Source organism: Natrix helvetica (assembly GCF_964273705.1).
Source record: "Natrix helvetica genome assembly, chromosome: 1".
Classification (NCBI taxonomy): domain Eukaryota; kingdom Metazoa; phylum Chordata; class Lepidosauria; order Squamata; family Natricidae; genus Natrix; species Natrix helvetica.
In genome coordinates, this window is record NC_138548.1 from 182,808,285 (window position 1) to 182,825,596 (window position 17,312).

A 17,312-nucleotide genomic window follows, 5' to 3' on the forward strand; every position below is an offset into this window, starting at 1 on the left:
AAATGCTTGATCTGAAGAGGCCCAGTGCTATTGTATCTTCTTTTAAATAGCAGAGAATAATGTATACTTCCAGAAAGCCACATCAATTTTAACAGCATCTGAAATGTAACATCCATAAACAGTGTATATTTTCTGTACTGTTTGCTGTTTGCTGTAAGGAGGCAAATTGCTGGGAGGCAGAGGCAGATTCGCCCCCCCCCCCCTGTTTTCCTCCCCAAAAGCTAGGTGCATCTTATACTACAGAGCATCTTATACTCCGAAAAATACGGTAGGTAAATTCTCAGATGGGGAGTTTGTGGGCCAAATCATTTTGAATTCCATTATTTTTGACTCAGAGATTTACTAATCTATTGTGATAAATCTGCAATTTTGGGCTATTCCCGGATTCACAGTTTCTGCTTAAAAAGCAGATAGAGCTGTAGGCAGAAAGGTTTCTGGAAAGTTTAATATTGTGCGCATATATCGTCATATTCAGTTGATGCTACTATGGGAACTACTTTGGCTGTCAGTTTGCTTTAGAGTATGAATCAATAGGCATGTTGCAATTTTGAGAGTGAACTGACAGATATGTAACCTTTTTTCCCCATTTTTAAATTGGTACGCTAAAGGATGCCAGTAGACAGAAATAACTAATTTAAAGAAAACCAAACAAAGATGGAAGAATATTGAAATTATGTAGAGGTGTCAAAATCCAAGATAATTTAGAAAATATTTCCTATTTACAAAAAAAGTTAGTTGACATTAGATGAGAATGTCTTTACTGTGCTGGAAGTCTACATGAAAATGTCTCTTTAGAAATATTCCAAGGAATGGAGAAATAATCTGGAAAGATTCTAACCAAACTATGCAGACAAATATGAAGAATCACACAGTGGCCAGCAAATCTATAGTTCAAGGTCAGTCTACATTTTAACACCAAGTATAGGAGTGTTAACAAAGTTTGTAAGCTATTGTGGGACGCCCCAATCCAGAAGAATAAAATATTTTGGGAAATATTAAAAAGGTAGAATATTACCATATTTTTCAGAGTATAAGACAGACCTTTTTCCCTCAAAAATGAGGCTGAAAATCTGGGTGCATCTTATACACTAAATAGAGAATTTTTTGCCTCCCAAAACCCTGTCCGCTTCACCAAAATGACCGTGCATAGCCTTTAGGAGCTTTGCAGAGTGCTGCTGAGGAGGGCAGAAATGAGAGAAAAATAGGCCGTTTTTCACGCAATTTTGCTCCCCCAGCCCCCAGGAGCACGCTATAAGCTTCCTAAAGCCTATGCATGCTGGGGTTTTTTGACAAAAAAAGGCCGGTTTTTGAGAAAAACGGCCCAATTTCTGCTCATTTTTGCCCCCCCCCCCGAGCACTCCACAAACCTCCTAAAGGCTATTCATGCCTCTTTTGGGGGGGGGGAAACAAAACGGGCCCATTTTCGTGAAAAACAGGCCGTTTTGGGGAGGTCTGCAGTGTGCAAAACCCTTTTTTTTTAATTTGCCTCTTCAAAACCTTGGTGCGTCTCCTCTCTGAAAAATACGGTATATTTCCCTAAAGGAGAAATGGAGAAACATACTCTTAAAGACAGAAACCAGCCCCAGCCTCCCTGTCCCCAAGCAGAAACTGAGGAGGCCAGCTTTTAGAAATGCAGATTTGGTAATCCATTCAAGACAGGATATTTTGAAACTCCTTGCAGCACAACTAACAAAAGCAGAGTAATAGGATTAGAAGCAGCCCCTCACCCAAGATCCAACACAGGATGAAAGCCATTAGCAACAATAGGAATTGCCCAACACCCTTTCAGAACACAAACCCCTTCACCATCCCCAGAGCAGTCCAAACTTCAGAAACCTGGGAGCTCAGATAAACAACAACAAAAAAGGTTAACAAAATTAGCTCAGACAAAAAAGAGGATTTGCATTTCCTCTTTTGCCCAATGAGCCAGATATGACCCCTACATAACTCCTACATGACCTTATAGGAATCTGACAACAGCCAATTAAAGGATATGTTCTTGCGCAGGAACAGAACGCTCAAATACAAAGCCCAAAAATGGATACCCCCCCCCCCACTCTCAACTCCTTTCGTTTAACTGACCCATATTAGCAAACTAATGCTTAGGATCATTAGAACCTTACAGCGAAGGCGATTCAAACTGGCATTAAACAAAAGACTGAAAATAAAAAATGATGTTGATGCTCACTGGATAATTGAAAAATCAAATAATACCCCAAAGAAGTTAATAATTATAGAAATGCAATCCTTGACCATAGAAATGTCTTAGTTTGGATCAATATTATCAAACTGTCATATGTACTTTGTAAATTGGGAATTCCAGAACATCTCCCTAGATATAAGGATTGCAACCCCTCTCCAAGAGTTATGGAAAGCTCTTAAAACTTGGTTTTGGTCCCAGGCCCAGTACTGATGTATTAATCATTGTATTTCTGGCTCTCTTGTTTTATTTTTAATATTTTTATTAAAGTTTTACAAAATACATAAAACTAAAACAAATTAACAAATTAAATTTATTTTAGAAGGCAAAGCAAAAAATGCAGAAAAAAAACAAACAACAAAAAATAGAAGGAAACTTCCCTTTTCCTTTGAAGCAAATATCATTGAAAAAGCACTCTATTATTACTAAAGAAGACCTTAACTTTTTTCCATTATCCAATTTTCTTTCTCATCAAAATCACAAATTATGTGCATTTTTTCATGTTTCATGGAAAAATAAGTTTGTTTTTTTTTAAAAAAGAAATGTGTCGTTTATAAGATTGCTTTAGTTTTGGGTTGTCCATGAGGTTTTATGTGTTAAATGTTTTAATGGATTTTGGTATGCTGCTCAGAATCTATTGGAATTGGAGCTATTGAAGATATCAAAGTGGAGGACAGCTGCTGCCTTATACGATTAACAGGCAGTCAAGAAATATGCAGCAGACTAGCATTTGATAGGGTAGCAATGAAAGAAAAGCTATTACAAAGTGTTGTAACACATCTGTACCTAGACCTGGAATTGTTAGTAAATGTGATGCACTATGGTGCAAGTTTGGGAACCATTAGGGGTGCCATGAAGAATTACTGAGACAATGAGGGTGATGTGAATTAAGAAAGTTTGGGAACCTCTCACCTAGAACATTTATTGAATATTTTAATCAGCTATAGCAATAGATAGTTTTTATGTCAAATTGATTTGCAATAGATGTGTTACAGTACTCTACAACTCTACAGTATACATACTTTTTTTTACAGTATGTATACTGTAGAGTTGCACAAGCAAGCAGCATACAAGTGTTTGTAACAAAAATAAATAAATAAGTTTAACAATAAACAAATAATAGTAGAACTTGCTCCAGGACCAAAGAAACAAAATGAATGAAATATTAGAAAATATAGGGCTACATATAGAATGTTAACCATAAAGGCACAGTAATATTCATAATAGATTTGCTAGCTATAGCTTTTGTTCTACAAAACATTGGACAGGAAGGAATGACATATATAAATAAGTACAAAAAATAATAAAACTTATCTTTGCATTAAAATAGTTAAAATGTCAAAACTGGATATTTTTGTTATAGGCAAACAAAATAAAATGGTGTGTGTGTGTGTGTGTTTGTGTTTGTGCATATGTTAATATTTCCAGACAAGGAGGAACCAAGGATCTATCTCTCTGTATATCTCATATATTGATATTGTGGTATCTCCACAAACTTAAGATGTTTCTGTTTCTCTAATAACTTGCCTGGGTAGTCCTAATAAAGGACCAACCAGATCCAATTACTCAAACTAATATGATAATGAAAAAGTAGGAAATGAGAAAGAATGAAGACATGGATCCTGAAAATGAATAGAAACAGACATCTGAACTTGATAATGTGGTTTATGGACAGAATGAATACTGGAAAAAATGACATGATACTCAATATTTGTAGGAAGAGAAATAACAAAAAAATAGTTGTTGGATAGATATTACATTTTTAAAATGTTGTTAGGAGCTCCACCATCATGAAATACTTGTAAATCACTGACTTCAATCTAAATATTTATGTTACAGCCTTGAGTTCTAATTCAGTTAATCATTTGAAAGAGAATCCAGCATATAATAAAGCAATATTCTGCAAATAGATTTAACTGCATTTGAGCAAAAGTATTTTTATAAAAATTCATTAAAATTACTAAAATATAAATAAAATGAGGTGTATTGTTTAATATATTAATGAACAATGCTTTTATTCCAGTCTTGATGGAGGGGTGGGGAGGAGATACAAATACATTTAAATCAATTACGCTATATCTTTAAAAATATAGTTTATTAAATTGCTGTGCCTGAACAACCATCTTCTGCAAACCCAGAAAAAATATTCACGACGGCTTTCTACAAAGTTCAAAGCACTTGGCTAATTCTACGAACGGTCTGTTTAGCGCCAATACCCTGAAATTTGTTCATCTTTTATCTTAGCTTTCCTAAGCTTCAGTTCTCCAATTGAGGAATAGGTAGAGAGGAATGGATGAGTAGAAAGATTTACATTTTCTGCCCGTTTCGTTTTGTTCAAGAAGCTATTTTTAATTGGGGGGGGGGGGGTGCGCTGGAAGGAGACACAAATCAGGAAATATTTTCCCAAGCAAGGCGAGCAGCAGATTGCAAACCCAGCACAAAGACAAATATAGGCTCTCTCTTTCTCTATAGCCGGTAAGAGGGGAGGGGAAAAGGTGGAGTTTTTAAGGGTTGCTTTTCCTCTTGTTTTCCGCCCTGTCCTTTCCTCCCAGCCAGTAACAAGCGTCTGCGCCTTTGAAGTCCAGCGCCGCAAAGCGCGGTTACCCTCGCGCTATAAATAAAAGTTAAGGGCCACGCAGAGGACGACCAGGCAGCGTCTTTGATCTGGGACGAAGGGACGTCGTTTCCCCGCTCTTCCTCCCTCAGAGTCCGCTGCTGCCTCCCCTTGGAGATATGGCGTGCATGGACAGATATCGGTGCTGCACGGACTCACGGAGGCAGAGCAGCATTCTCTACAACATACTGAAGAGCGAGGAGCTGCAGCAGCAAGAAGAAACCAGCCGGCAGCAGCCCCCGCCTCAACCGGACCAGGGGCCCTACGTGCCGGCTCTCGGCTGCTCGTGCGGTAGGCAGAGGCGCGTGGCCCTCAAGAACCAGCAGGTCGCGTGCAAGGCGGCCTCGGCCGTGTTGGTGAAAACGCTGCGCTTCGTCAAGAACGTGCCCTGCTTTCAGGAGCTGCCTCTGGACGAGCAGCTGGTGCTTGTGCGCAGCTGTTGGGCTCCTCTGCTCGTGCTGGGGCTGGCCCAGGATCGAGTGCATTTCGAGACGGTAGAGACGACGGAGCTCAGCATGCTCCACAGGATACTGACCAACAAGCGCTGCGATGAAGAGCAACGACGGCGGAGGCAGCTCCAGTTGCTCCGCGAGACGCAGAGGGAGTTGGGCCAGAGCTGCGGGAATGGGGATGGAAGTAGCAACGGCGGCAACGGCAACGCCGAGCTACCGTCGGCGGCAGAGATCCAAAGCATCAAAGGCTTTTTGGCCAAATGTTGGAGTTTGGACATAAGCACCAAGGAGTATGCCTACCTCAAGGGGACGGTTCTCTTCAATCCGGGTAAGCCAGCTGTTTTTGGTAGTGACTGGCTACGACTCGGGACAGGCCTCGAAGTTGAGGGACCCCCGGATGTGTTGGCTTTCCACCGGGAACTCCAACTCATCTGGAAAACATCTGCTAACGGAAAGGGCCTGTCCTTCTGGTAGTATTCCTCTGTAACTTGGGAGGAAGTTCCACTGATCTGGCTTTGCCCATACTTGCAAAAGCATCTTTTAAAAAAATGTTCAATAACTGGACTTAAGGATTTAGGTCGGACAGGCAGCTGTCGGAATTCAGCAATTGAGCGTTATTGCTGGTGTCTGTCTGTATTTTTAAAATCTTACTAAATTAAATGCCTGTTAAATGCCTCATTATGCTTTTTGGATTCATAGCGGGTGATAGAGAGCTCAGATAGAGAATTAGAATTTTGTTAATTGAAATGTTAGAAAAACAGTCTTCTGATAATATTGGTGTGGAAGCAAATATCAGTTTCACAAGCGTTGCATGCAGACAACACGAAGTAAGTCAAAACTCCATGCCTTTGGGAACTATAATTAGTATATTGCTAACTACAATATACATTAAGTTTGGATTTTGAAAAATAAAAACATCTATGTGAGTTTATATTGAGGAAAACAAAGATAAATGAATTTACCGCAAATTCATGTTACAAAACAAGCGCTAGCGGTGCTTCAGCATATCTCATTTAAGGGTTTAATAAAAAAAATAAAGTTTTGTTTTGATTAATAACATTTTAGATGTGTGTTGTTGAAGAATGTGATTTAAACTTTATTAAATTACATAGTGTGGAATGGAATATGTACATTAAGCATAAAAATAGGACTGAATAATCTGAAAAAAATATTTGTAATCTTAAAACATCCAAGTTAATTGAGATGCCAGTCATTTATTATTAAAACATGTAAAAAATGCTGCTCTTAAGGAACAATGACAAGAGAGAAAAGCATCAAGCTTCTGTGTAATTTATAAAGTGTTAGATATCATTTTCTATGTATTTCAATAGTCAGAACCTAGCAGTGCTGTCTTCTAAAATAGAACTATTCTAAAATGGTATAAATGTAATATATACTCTGTAGCAAGTGCTAGGTGTCAAAATTAAGGGAGAGATCCTATCATGCAATATTGCAAAGTTTTGAGCTCAGGTGCGGATGTAAACATCTTAGTTTAATTTGGAGCTTCCTTTTTGCTGCATGCAACTGCAGAAATACCTTTGCAGCAGTGCATATATTTAACTTATTTTTGTATTTTTCGGAGTATAAGATGCACTTTGCCTCCTAAAAGAGGGGGAAAAGTTTGGTGCATCTTATACACCAAATGTAGCCCCACCCACCCACTGGTCCCCACTCTTCGGCCATTTTCAGCCTTCATGCATCGGGTTTTAGACTTGTTCTATGCTGAGGGGATTGCCACAGACCATTGCCGCCTCCGTGCCTTGTGTTTTTGGCCTTTGTGCCTCACATTTTCAGCCTCCGAACGCTCTGTTTTAGACCCGTTCCATGCTGTGGGGATTGTCACAGCACATTGCTGCCAATCATCACCTCCAGGCGTCACATTTTTGGCCCCCGGGCATCATATTTTCGGCTTCCACATGCCCCGTTTTTGGCCTTCACACATTGTGTTTTTGGGTGGTTCCAGGCAGCAGGGATTGCCAATTCCCTGGAATTGGAACCGCCTGAAAATGGGGCATGCAGAGGCCAAAAATGGGCTCTGCAGAGGCCAAAAACGCAACATGCAAAGGCAGAAAACACGATGCACGGAAGTGGCGATCGGCAGCAATGTGCTGTGGCTGTCCCTGCAGCCTTGAACAGGTCCGAAATGGAGCATTAGAAGGCTGAAAACATGAGGCACAGAGGCCAAAAACGTGAGGCACAGAGGCGGCGTTGGTCTGGCAATTCTTGCAGCCTGGAACAGTTGATTGGGGATATTCTAGGAGGTCAATAGACCTGCCAATCAGCTGCTTGTGCTGAATCAGGCTCCAATAATGTGCTGAAACTGACCAGGCTGTTTGCTGTTTGTTGCAAGAACACTAGCAAGATGAATACCGATGGATGCTGATAGGAAGAGGCAGACTTTTTTTTCTTGTTTTCCTCCCCAAAAACTGAGGTGCGCCTTATACTCCAAAAATACAGTAGGTTGTATTGGAGTTAACAGGTTGTTTGAAATGCCTCTTTAAAAAAAAAGAAAAGAAATATGTTGCAATGACCATTTTCATCCATAAGAAGGAACTTTAGTGAAACATTTTATTAAACATGGATGTCAGTGCATTTGGGTAAAGAGATATTTTTGCAGAAATATTTCTTTCATACTAGTTTTAGTATCTCTTTAGAAGCGAGTAGATTGAAATACCTTCCATGTAACAGTTTTTATATTATTCTATCAGCACATTAACATCTTTCAATATATAACCTTAGTCAGAAGGTTCAATGTAGAACACTAATTTATTAATAGCAACATGATCCAATATAAATTGTTTATATTACAAGTGAAAGAGATAATAATGTAATGTTTATGTACTGTTCTTCTTGTCTCCCTCCTTTTAGAGTTGCCAGGGCTGCACTGTGTGCAGTACATCCAAGGACTGCAGCAAGAAGCACAACAAGCCCTAAATGAACACGTCAGACTGATTCACAGAGAAGACCAGGACAGATTTGCCAAACTGAATGTGGCTCTTTCTATGCTTGGATCAATTAATGCCAGTGTTATTGCAGAACTTTTTTTCAGGCCCATTATTGGAACAGTAAATATGGATGACATGTTGTTGGAGATGCTTTGTGCAAAATTATGAAATCATATGTGAGTGAGGCATGACAATTCAGTGTGAAAAGTCTCGACAACAAAACAGTATAAAATATTGTAAAATAAACTAACTTATTGCTTTAAAGTGGCAATATGTTTGTATTCAGCAATGGAATGTTCTTTGAGTCCACTCTTGTTAATTATTAGAAGTATCTTAAAGCATTTCATCAATCTAAATTCTCTTGAAAAATAAAATAATTCTACGCACACACAGAAAGGAGTTTGCAGGTTTCAGTGACTTCTTTGTAGGACAAGAGTGCATAGGATTGCAATTTTTTTCTTTGTTTTCAAAGAGGTAAAAGTATTATGTAATTCACAAAATTGAAACCTAGACTGATCTGCATAATATATATTCAAAATAGAAAGTGTTCAGTCAAATGCTGTACAATTTTATATTTTTAAAGTATCTGTTTAATCAAGGAGAGTGTAATATTTGTCTTATATTTATTTTACTTACCTTGTTTGCCCATTAATTTAGATTCAGCAAATTCATGACAAGCTTTACTTGAATGTACTTCATTATGTCAGAAGTTCTTAATCTAGAGAACAACACCATAAAAGGGCTGGAGCAGGGCTGGACAGTGGTGAAATCTAAATATTTTTACTACCGGTTCTGTGGGCGTGGCTTGGTGGGTCTTGTGACTATGTAGTCATGTAACTGGAGGATCAAAAGACATAAACTCACTTTTAACAATGTCCTGCTGGAGCAGGGTTGGACTAGATGACCTCTAGGTTCCTTCCAGCCCTGGATTATCCTCTGAAGCTGCGTCTAGTGCCAGGTTTGTAGCCTTCCTTCCTCTCCTTTTTCCCTCCCTTTCTTTTCTTTCTCTTTCTTTCTATCTGTCTCTGTTTCTGTCTGTCTCTTTCTTTCCTTCTTTCTTTCTCAGCACCCCCCACCCCCCGCTTTTGGCCTAGCAGGCCTCAGGGAAACCTGCTGGGAGCAAAAACAGAGCCCCCCGTTTTTGGCTGTGTGACGTGCGATTGTTGGAACTTGTTTTTTTCTTTATCTTTTTTAGTTTTTTTTTACTACCGATACTGCAAACCAGTAGCATTTTTTACTACCGGTTAGAGTGAACTGGCCCGAACTGGTAGCATTTCACCCCTGTGCTGGAGTGAGTTTCTCAATAGGCAGAAGATGCATGCACGTACAAACTTTTGGATTCTACAACATCCGTTCTAAGCAATTGAGTAAGATATATTTGAATTTGAAACAAACAGTCTTGTAAACAGTTGTCAGTAATTACAAACAATTCACTTTCTAATATCTTGAGTAAAATGGAATATGTGGATTCAGAGCAAATCTGATTACAAGTATTCTTGTAATACACTATCTTAATCTAAATATTATCTCACTCTTTAGAGTGATTAGAATGGGAGCCTGATATAAATCTCTAATTTTGTCATTAAAAAAAGGTTTTGCTTTCTTTTTCCAAAAACTTTTAGTTTATTTTTGTATCTTTCATATGCTGACTATGTTTTCCTGAGGTTAAAAAAAAACCTTAGATATTAAAGCTCAAAATTAGTACACATTTTCTTAACTTTCAAATTCCATTTGCTACTTTGCAGAATGAAATTAGTATTAAGTTACATTTGAAAATTAATAAATGAATGGGAATAAAGAATGCTTCAGCAAACATCGCTGTTCTGCTCAAGTATGATCTATTCTTGTGAAAGTCTAGAGACACACTTAAGATTTGGCAATTGTACATCCTTAATTCTTGGCCTTATTAAAAGTTTAATAAGCACATCTTTCAAACTTATAAGGCTAGATAATATATTTTCCAATATTGTTAATATCACTCACATAAAATTGTTAACCCCCTACCTAGACCATACTGAATCATTTCTATGCATTCTTAAAAATACTTCATGAGAGGGAATCAAGGTATAAGTAATTATAGATTGGATTGCATTGCTGTAATATAAAATTGTAAATTAAGAAATTGGTTTCAAATTACGTGAGGAGCATTAAAACATTTAGACCACATAATTGGGTTTCACACTAAAAACTATTAAATATGAATAGTAAGCTGTGTGAATAAAAAATTGTACCTGCCCCATTAAAATTTAAATTATACTTGTAAGAAGACAAGGTTCCCACAAAATGAAAACAATTATTATTTTTATTCTTCACAATATTCTTTGTGTAGTATACATAAAAATAACTTGGTATAATTCTATGCAATCAATTCTAAATTTTGCTGATACATTCCCTTATTTTCACTTAAAAATAGTTTCAACATTTTTGTGTACATAATGTATCATACTATTGTTGGAATGTAACTGTACATATTTAGAATTTACCAGCTTTTGTTCTCTAAATTCAGCTTGATTGCTGCCTGATAATCGATCCCACTTGTGTACTGATTGTATACTCCAATCCCAAACTGGGATGACCATAGAGAATGTCCTGGGTTCATGATAATGGATCAGAAATATCTAGTTTTTAGCGTATTCCTGAAAATTAGGCACAAGACACAACTTGCAGTTCTATCAACATCAAATGCAAAGATGCACAGTGATCATTTCAATTTTTATCATTTTTGCTTTTTAAATCCAAAAAGGTGAATTGTGAATGGGAAGTTATGAGAACATAACTTGTTTTCTGATTGGTCTCATGTAGTTTAAAAGAATGCTATACAGTGGTGCCTTGGTACTCAACTGTTTTGAAACATTGACTCATTTTAATATGAAAATTTTGTCCCGGTATTCATAATTTGTTTGGTTCTCAATGCATAAGCTAGAACTTGTCACTGTTGGCTGCCTTGTGACTCTACGTTATTCCTTATGGAAAAAATGTATTTGGTACTCAGGAGTTTTTGTACTCATCATCTCTTGGAACCAATTGAGGAAGAGTGCTGAGGTACCACTGTATATTAAATTGTTCAACTTTGTTGATTTTTTTTCTTTTTAAAGTGAAACGATATTCATGATATTTATAAACAATAACAAATCTACAAGAAATGTCCTTACATTCCATGTACTATGAAGAGTAATGAAAATCAATTTAATGACTATTTTAATTATAGAATACAATAACAGCAAACATAACAAATAAAAGCAATAAAATGTCCAGCAAATAAATTTAAAAGGCATGCCAGTTAAACATCCAATTTTGTAAGTATTTAAACTGGCTATGGAATAACTCAATGACAGTCTGGTCCACCTAGAAATAATTTCATTACCTAAAATATTTCCAAATATGCATGCTTAGGTTGCAGTTTTCACCTTTAATTTCAAATTATTGGTGAATGTACCATAATAGTAATAGCACTTATATATTGCTTCACAGTGCTTTAAAGCCCTTAAGTGGTTTACAGAGTCGGCATATTGCCCCCAACAATCTGGGTTTTACCAACCTCAGAAGGATGGAAGGCTGAGTCAACCTTGAGCCAGTGAGACTTGAACTGCCAAAGTGCTAGCAATTGGCAGTCAGCAGAAATAGCTCACAATAATACTACATTCTAACCCAGTGGTTCTCAACCTGTGGGTCAGGACCCCTTTGGGGGTTGAATGACCCTTTCTCAGGGGTCGTCTAAGACCATCGGAAAAAACATTTTCGATGGTCTTAGGAACAGAGACACCAATGTTATGGTTGCGGGTCACCACAACATGAGGAACTCTATTAAAGGGTCGCAGCATTGGGAAGGTTGAGAACCACTGTTCTAATCACTGCACCACAGCTCATAATACTAACCACTGCACCACAGCTCATAATACTAACCACTGCACCACAGCTCATAATAATTGAAAATTATTTAATATTATCATACAGAGCTATATTGTTAAGCTTGAAAAAGTATTCTGCCATATGATAATTACCTTTAACATATCAATTTATAATTGAGATATGCTGTTACCTGAAACAGCTTCTCCACCAAATGTTTTCCCCTCCCCTATCTGTTTAATGTTTTTGCATCTTCTCCCACACATTTTTTGCTTTTTCTTTTCTTGCCCAGTTTATATCATTTATTTTTCCTTTGAATTATCTAAAATATGGAATTTAAACGCTGAACATCTTTCATCTTGAAAGTACTGCTTTTGGTTGCTAAGTAGCAATGATAAGTAAAGCAGTGAAGCTTTTGCTCTGTTATCTTTGGTATTCTGAATAGTAGTATTTCAGATCAAAGCATGGTAGCTATTTGATGAAACTCCCATTTCAAAAAACTGAATAGGCCAAGCCTGCCTTCTGGTTATTTTTGAATTGTTTACTGCAACTTATTCCAATTTACTACTGGTACTTTCCATCTGTCTCCATCCATTCTGATTTTTATTATCGTCAGTCAGTATGGCCAATGGAATCAGTGAAAAATGGACCTATTACATTGTTATTAATGAAAATATTATTGTGTATTTACACACAAGGACAATCAGGAAAAGACTTGGATATAAACTGAAAATGACAAATCATTATGTACCATACCTGTCAGGCCTGCAGCGGTTCCTTTAAGAATCTTTGGCCTGCCGCACTCTCTCTTTCTAGCTTCATCTTTAGTATGCCTTTTCATTAAGGGGGAGGGGGTAGCAAGGGGTAGAATGTGTTGTTTTCAAAACAAAAAAATCCTTTCTAGAAGCTCAAGGTTATTCTTTGTCTCCCCACCTTGACACCTGACTGGAACCAGTGGGGTGGAGATGCCAGTGTGGAAGAAGATTGGACCATGTGATGGATTGGTGGGTGGGGGACAAGATCATGAACTTTCAACTGGGTGGGAATCCCAGGTAACTTCCAGAATTGGGATTCCCACAGATGTGCCAACATGTCTGTATTATTAAATTGAAACTTTAGAGATAGCTCTGGTGTGGACTAATTCTGCATGATATTTGGAATGCTGACATTAGCCCAATTCTGCCTTTAAAATTATTTTTTTCAGCTATCCCAAGCTGGGAAGCTGTTAGGGGTACTGAATCCCAGTTCTGACCCAACCCTGGGCAGTACGAAATTTCAGTGAAGATGGAGGAAGAAAAGAATGCAGCAGAGAAGGCCAAAGATAATGGATCGCCTGTATTTGTCGATACTATCTATGTGCCTTCTAAAGAGATAGTCAAGGCTTCAGAAGCTAAAGAAAAGGAGTTTCAGCTGGGAGCCCGGCAAAAGGAACCAACCCCCAGACTTCCCTCGCAGACGGAATTAGACCTGCGAAATGACACCTCAGGATTTATGGCTTCTAAAGAATGCCTGCTAGATGGAGAGAGGGCCGCTAGGGAAACTCCAACAGATGACTGGATGATGGCCAGAAGATCTGATGAATGGAGATCCCAGCCACCCTCGCAGTCATTCTCTGATGGGCCTCCCAGACAAATTTGGATGGCTAAACGTGAGTGGAATCAACCCCCTCGCCCATTCAGGACCACCTAAGTGGAATCTGACACAGCCCACATTCTCCTTTCCTAGCGGAGAATCTGCTACGAAGTGGAGTGGAAATCTTGGCTCCTTCCACACAGCGACCAGTGAATCAAACCAACCCCTTGCTGCCAACATCAGTCACATCAGCACCCCTCCCTCCTGGAGTGCAGCCCCCCCCCCCACCAAATTGGGGAATTCAATCCAGCCAGCAGAAAAGGGCCTGGAACACATTCACCTCCCCCCAGCTGCAAAGAAGTGGCTCTGAGCCCATGAATCAAGTAACCCCAGGGTGGACTTTCTTCCCGGGTCATGGATGGGCTCAATACCAATGGACTCCTGCCCCCTCCCAGCAGATGGCGCCATTCCAGATAACTGCCCCTGGGCAGAATCAGGGACTGGGACTGCCACTGGGTCCAGCCCCCCCCCCAGCAATGCCTCAACAGACTTTGGCCCAACCGATGGGTGTGGCCCAACAAAGGGGCTTACCACCCCAGGGGGCCGGCCAACAGGCTGCCCCTGTTCAACCACCATCAGCCCCTCCTCCCACACCCCTAGGGTTTCGAGCAACATTTGACGGGACCCCAGATAAGCTGGCTTATTTCCTGAATCGAGTATGGGTGTACATTGATCAAGTAGGCCCACAATACCCATCTGATCGAGAGTTGATCCAAGAAATAGCCGGGGGGATGAATGAAGGGGAGGCTGCAGATTGGATAGCGGAGCTCCATGAGGAAATGGCTCCTGAGCTAGATGATGTAACTGGGTTCATCCAACTGATGCGCGCCCGATTTAGCGATGTGGCCCAACACGTGGACACTGAAGACCAGATCCAGGCATTGCGACAGGCTGGTTGTCCCGTGAAGGAATTAGTTTGGGAGTTCCAGAGAATAGCAGGAAGACTACGATACTGGCCAGAAAGACTCTTGGTCTACACATTCAAAAATGTGTAGATCCCAAACTGAAAGAAGCCTGTGGCATAAGGGGGGTCCCAGAACCAAGATTGGTACACCACTGAAATCATACTGGACCACGAGATTAACCCCTATCGAAAGCCTGTTACCAGAACCCCTGCCAGGAAACCTTTGGCCCATCCAACACAGAGGCAGCGAGCTGAAAAGCCTCCACCACCCCCTCGTCCCTCAGGGGGCCTCATAAAATGCTACAGATGTGGTCAGCTTGACCACAGAGCATCAGAATGCCTGGCTCCAGCCTCTGTTCTACAACTGCGCCAACCACCTGCCAGCGCAATGAAGAAAAAACCCAGAAAACCACCAGAAAAGAGTCGTTTGGGACAACAGTCAACGGAGGCGGAGAGCCCTGCCATTGAAGAAGCCCCTGCCACCTTGGAGGAGGAGGAAGAAAATGCAGAAGATGACCCAATGGTGAGTGCACCTATCCAATCCTTTACGATAAAATCCAAACTCCAAGTGCCAGAAACGGGAGTGGAAGGGGAAGTTGGGGCGATCGTAGACACTGGCTGCACCCGATGCTTAATCAGCATGTCAATAGTGGAGCAGCTAGGTATACGCACAACAACCCTAACCCATCCTATTCAGTTTGAGCAAGTGGATGGAACCCTAATTGGGGAAGCTCCAGCCACAAAGATCACCGAGTTAATAAAGTTAATAATAGGCCGCCACCGTGAGTTCCTCAGATTCATCGTGGCCCCTAGAATGCAGGAGTCAATTATCTTGGGACTTGCATGGCTGGACAAGTGGGCACCTATTATAAAGTGGGAGGACGGCATTAGAAAATTGATTATTGGCTTTGGGCCGTTACCAACAGTGGAGCCTAAAGGCCACCCAGGAACAATTGAACCCAACAGCCCAAACCATCGGGAACCTGCAGCACCTGCAGCAGACATCAAACCTCTGGGGATCCAACGAGTCCCAAAGATCTACTGGGATTTGGCGGAGGTGTTCAGTGAGGAAAATGGAAACTACCTTCCACCTCACCGCCCCACAGATTGCGCAATAGACTTCAAACCTGGGGCTACCTTACCAAAGCCAAAAATGTCCTCTATGACTCCCAAGGAGATGATTGAATTGAAGAAGTACATTTGAAACGGGGTCTTATCGAACCAGCAAAGTCGAAAGTAGCAGCTCCAGTGCTCTTCAGAGAAAAGAAAGATGGCAGAGTTTGTCTCTGTGTGGATCTGCGAGCCCTGAATGTGGTATGCGAAAAGAACACCTATCCCCTCCTCCTCATGAAGGATATGTTGAACCACTTGGCTAAAGGCAAGATCTTCACCAAGCTGAACTTGAGAGAGGCGTATTACTGCATACAAATCCGAAAAGGGGATGAGTGGAAGACCTCTTTTAACACTCCCCTGGGCAGCTTCCAGTGCAAAGTCATGCCTTTTGGACTTCAAGGAGCACCCACAGTCTTCATTCATTACATAAATGAAGGGCTACATGATCACTTGTACCGCGGAGTACTCGTTTATTTAGATGACATCTTGATCTTCTCTTGAGACCCTGGAAGAACATGTAAAACTGGTACAGCAAGTCCTGAAAAAACTTCTAGCTGCCAAACTATATGCAAAATTGTCGAAGTGTGAGTTCCACAAGACCTTGCTAGATTACCGGGGTTATCGTATCTCCAACGAAGGGATAGGAATGGATCCAGGAAAAGTGAAAGTGGTGTTAGATTGGAAACCTCCAAGTACTCACAAACAACTACAAAGCTTCCTTGAATTTGCAAATTTTTTTAGGCAGTTCTTTCCGACTTTCGCTGAAATTGCCCTACCATTGACTGAGCTATTTGAAGACGGGCCTTTCCCCAACAAAGCCAAAAGCAAACCAACCACTAAAGTGGACAATGGACTGTCAAAAAGCCTTTGAGAAATTAAAACGGCTCTTTGCCCAAGAGCCCATATTGCAACACCCCGACCCAGAGCAACCATTCATAATCCAAATGGATGCCTGTGGTGGAGCGATAGCTGTGGTACTACTGCAAAAGAGTAAAGAAGGCCACCTCTTGCCATGCGCTTATATCTCCAAGAAACTCACCGCTACTGAAAGGAGGTGGGCCATTTGGGAGAAAGAAGCATTCACGATCAGGTGGATCATGCTCACCTGGAGACAACTCCTGGAAGGAGGGGATATACTGTTCAAGGTTTGGACTGATCATAAAAACCTCGAAGCTCTCCAAACCCATCGGAGGTTATCCCCCAAACAAGTTCGCTGGGCACAATATTTCCAAAGGTTCAAATTTGAAATTAAACACATCCCTGCAGGAAAGAACTTGTTAGCAGATGCTCTGTCAAGAAAACCGCAGTATGACTGAGGACTTCCGGTTGTTCCTGGTGCCGATGGCAGGCTTTTTTTTGAGCCTGTCAGATCAAGAGACAGTTAGAGGTGTTTTTTTACAATCTTTAACACCTCGGACACTCGTAAATTCTTGGAATTTATGAGAGAGAGATTCAGCTGCTGGGTTGAGCCCTCGTGTACCCTCCGGAGTCCGGAGCCCGACAAGGTTTGCCTCCCTTCGCAGTTGTTGTATTCTCCTGCCTTTTTGATAACCTCTGCTAATTAGCAGAGCCAGTCGCCGGGAGCAGCCTTATCATCTTAACATCT

The 17,312-nt window shown here is 40.5% G+C and overlaps 1 protein-coding gene across 1 annotated transcript; it reads left to right on the top strand.

Moving 5' to 3' along the window:
* Window positions 1-4,587: 4,587 nt before the first annotated feature.
* NR0B1 (nuclear receptor subfamily 0 group B member 1) lies at window positions 4,588-10,009 on the top strand. The gene is made up of 2 exons (XM_081937388.1): window positions 4,588-5,594; window positions 8,135-10,009. Exons 1-2 carry the CDS (start codon window positions 4,934-4,936, stop codon window positions 8,377-8,379), a joined length of 906 nt encoding a protein of 301 aa, XP_081793514.1. The 5' UTR covers window positions 4,588-4,933; the 3' UTR covers window positions 8,380-10,009.
* The last annotated feature ends 7,303 nt before the right edge of the window (window positions 10,010-17,312 follow it).

Bases quoted from the DNA above. Each gene is read 5' to 3' on its own strand.
- NR0B1 (XM_081937388.1), top strand. From the start codon at position 4,934: ATGGCGTGCATGGACAGATATCGGTGCTGCACGGACTCACGGAGGCAG. The intron at 5,595-8,134 runs GTAAGCCAGCTG...CCCTCCTTTTAG, and splicing joins GACGGTTCTCTTCAATCCGG to AGTTGCCAGGGCTGCACTGT.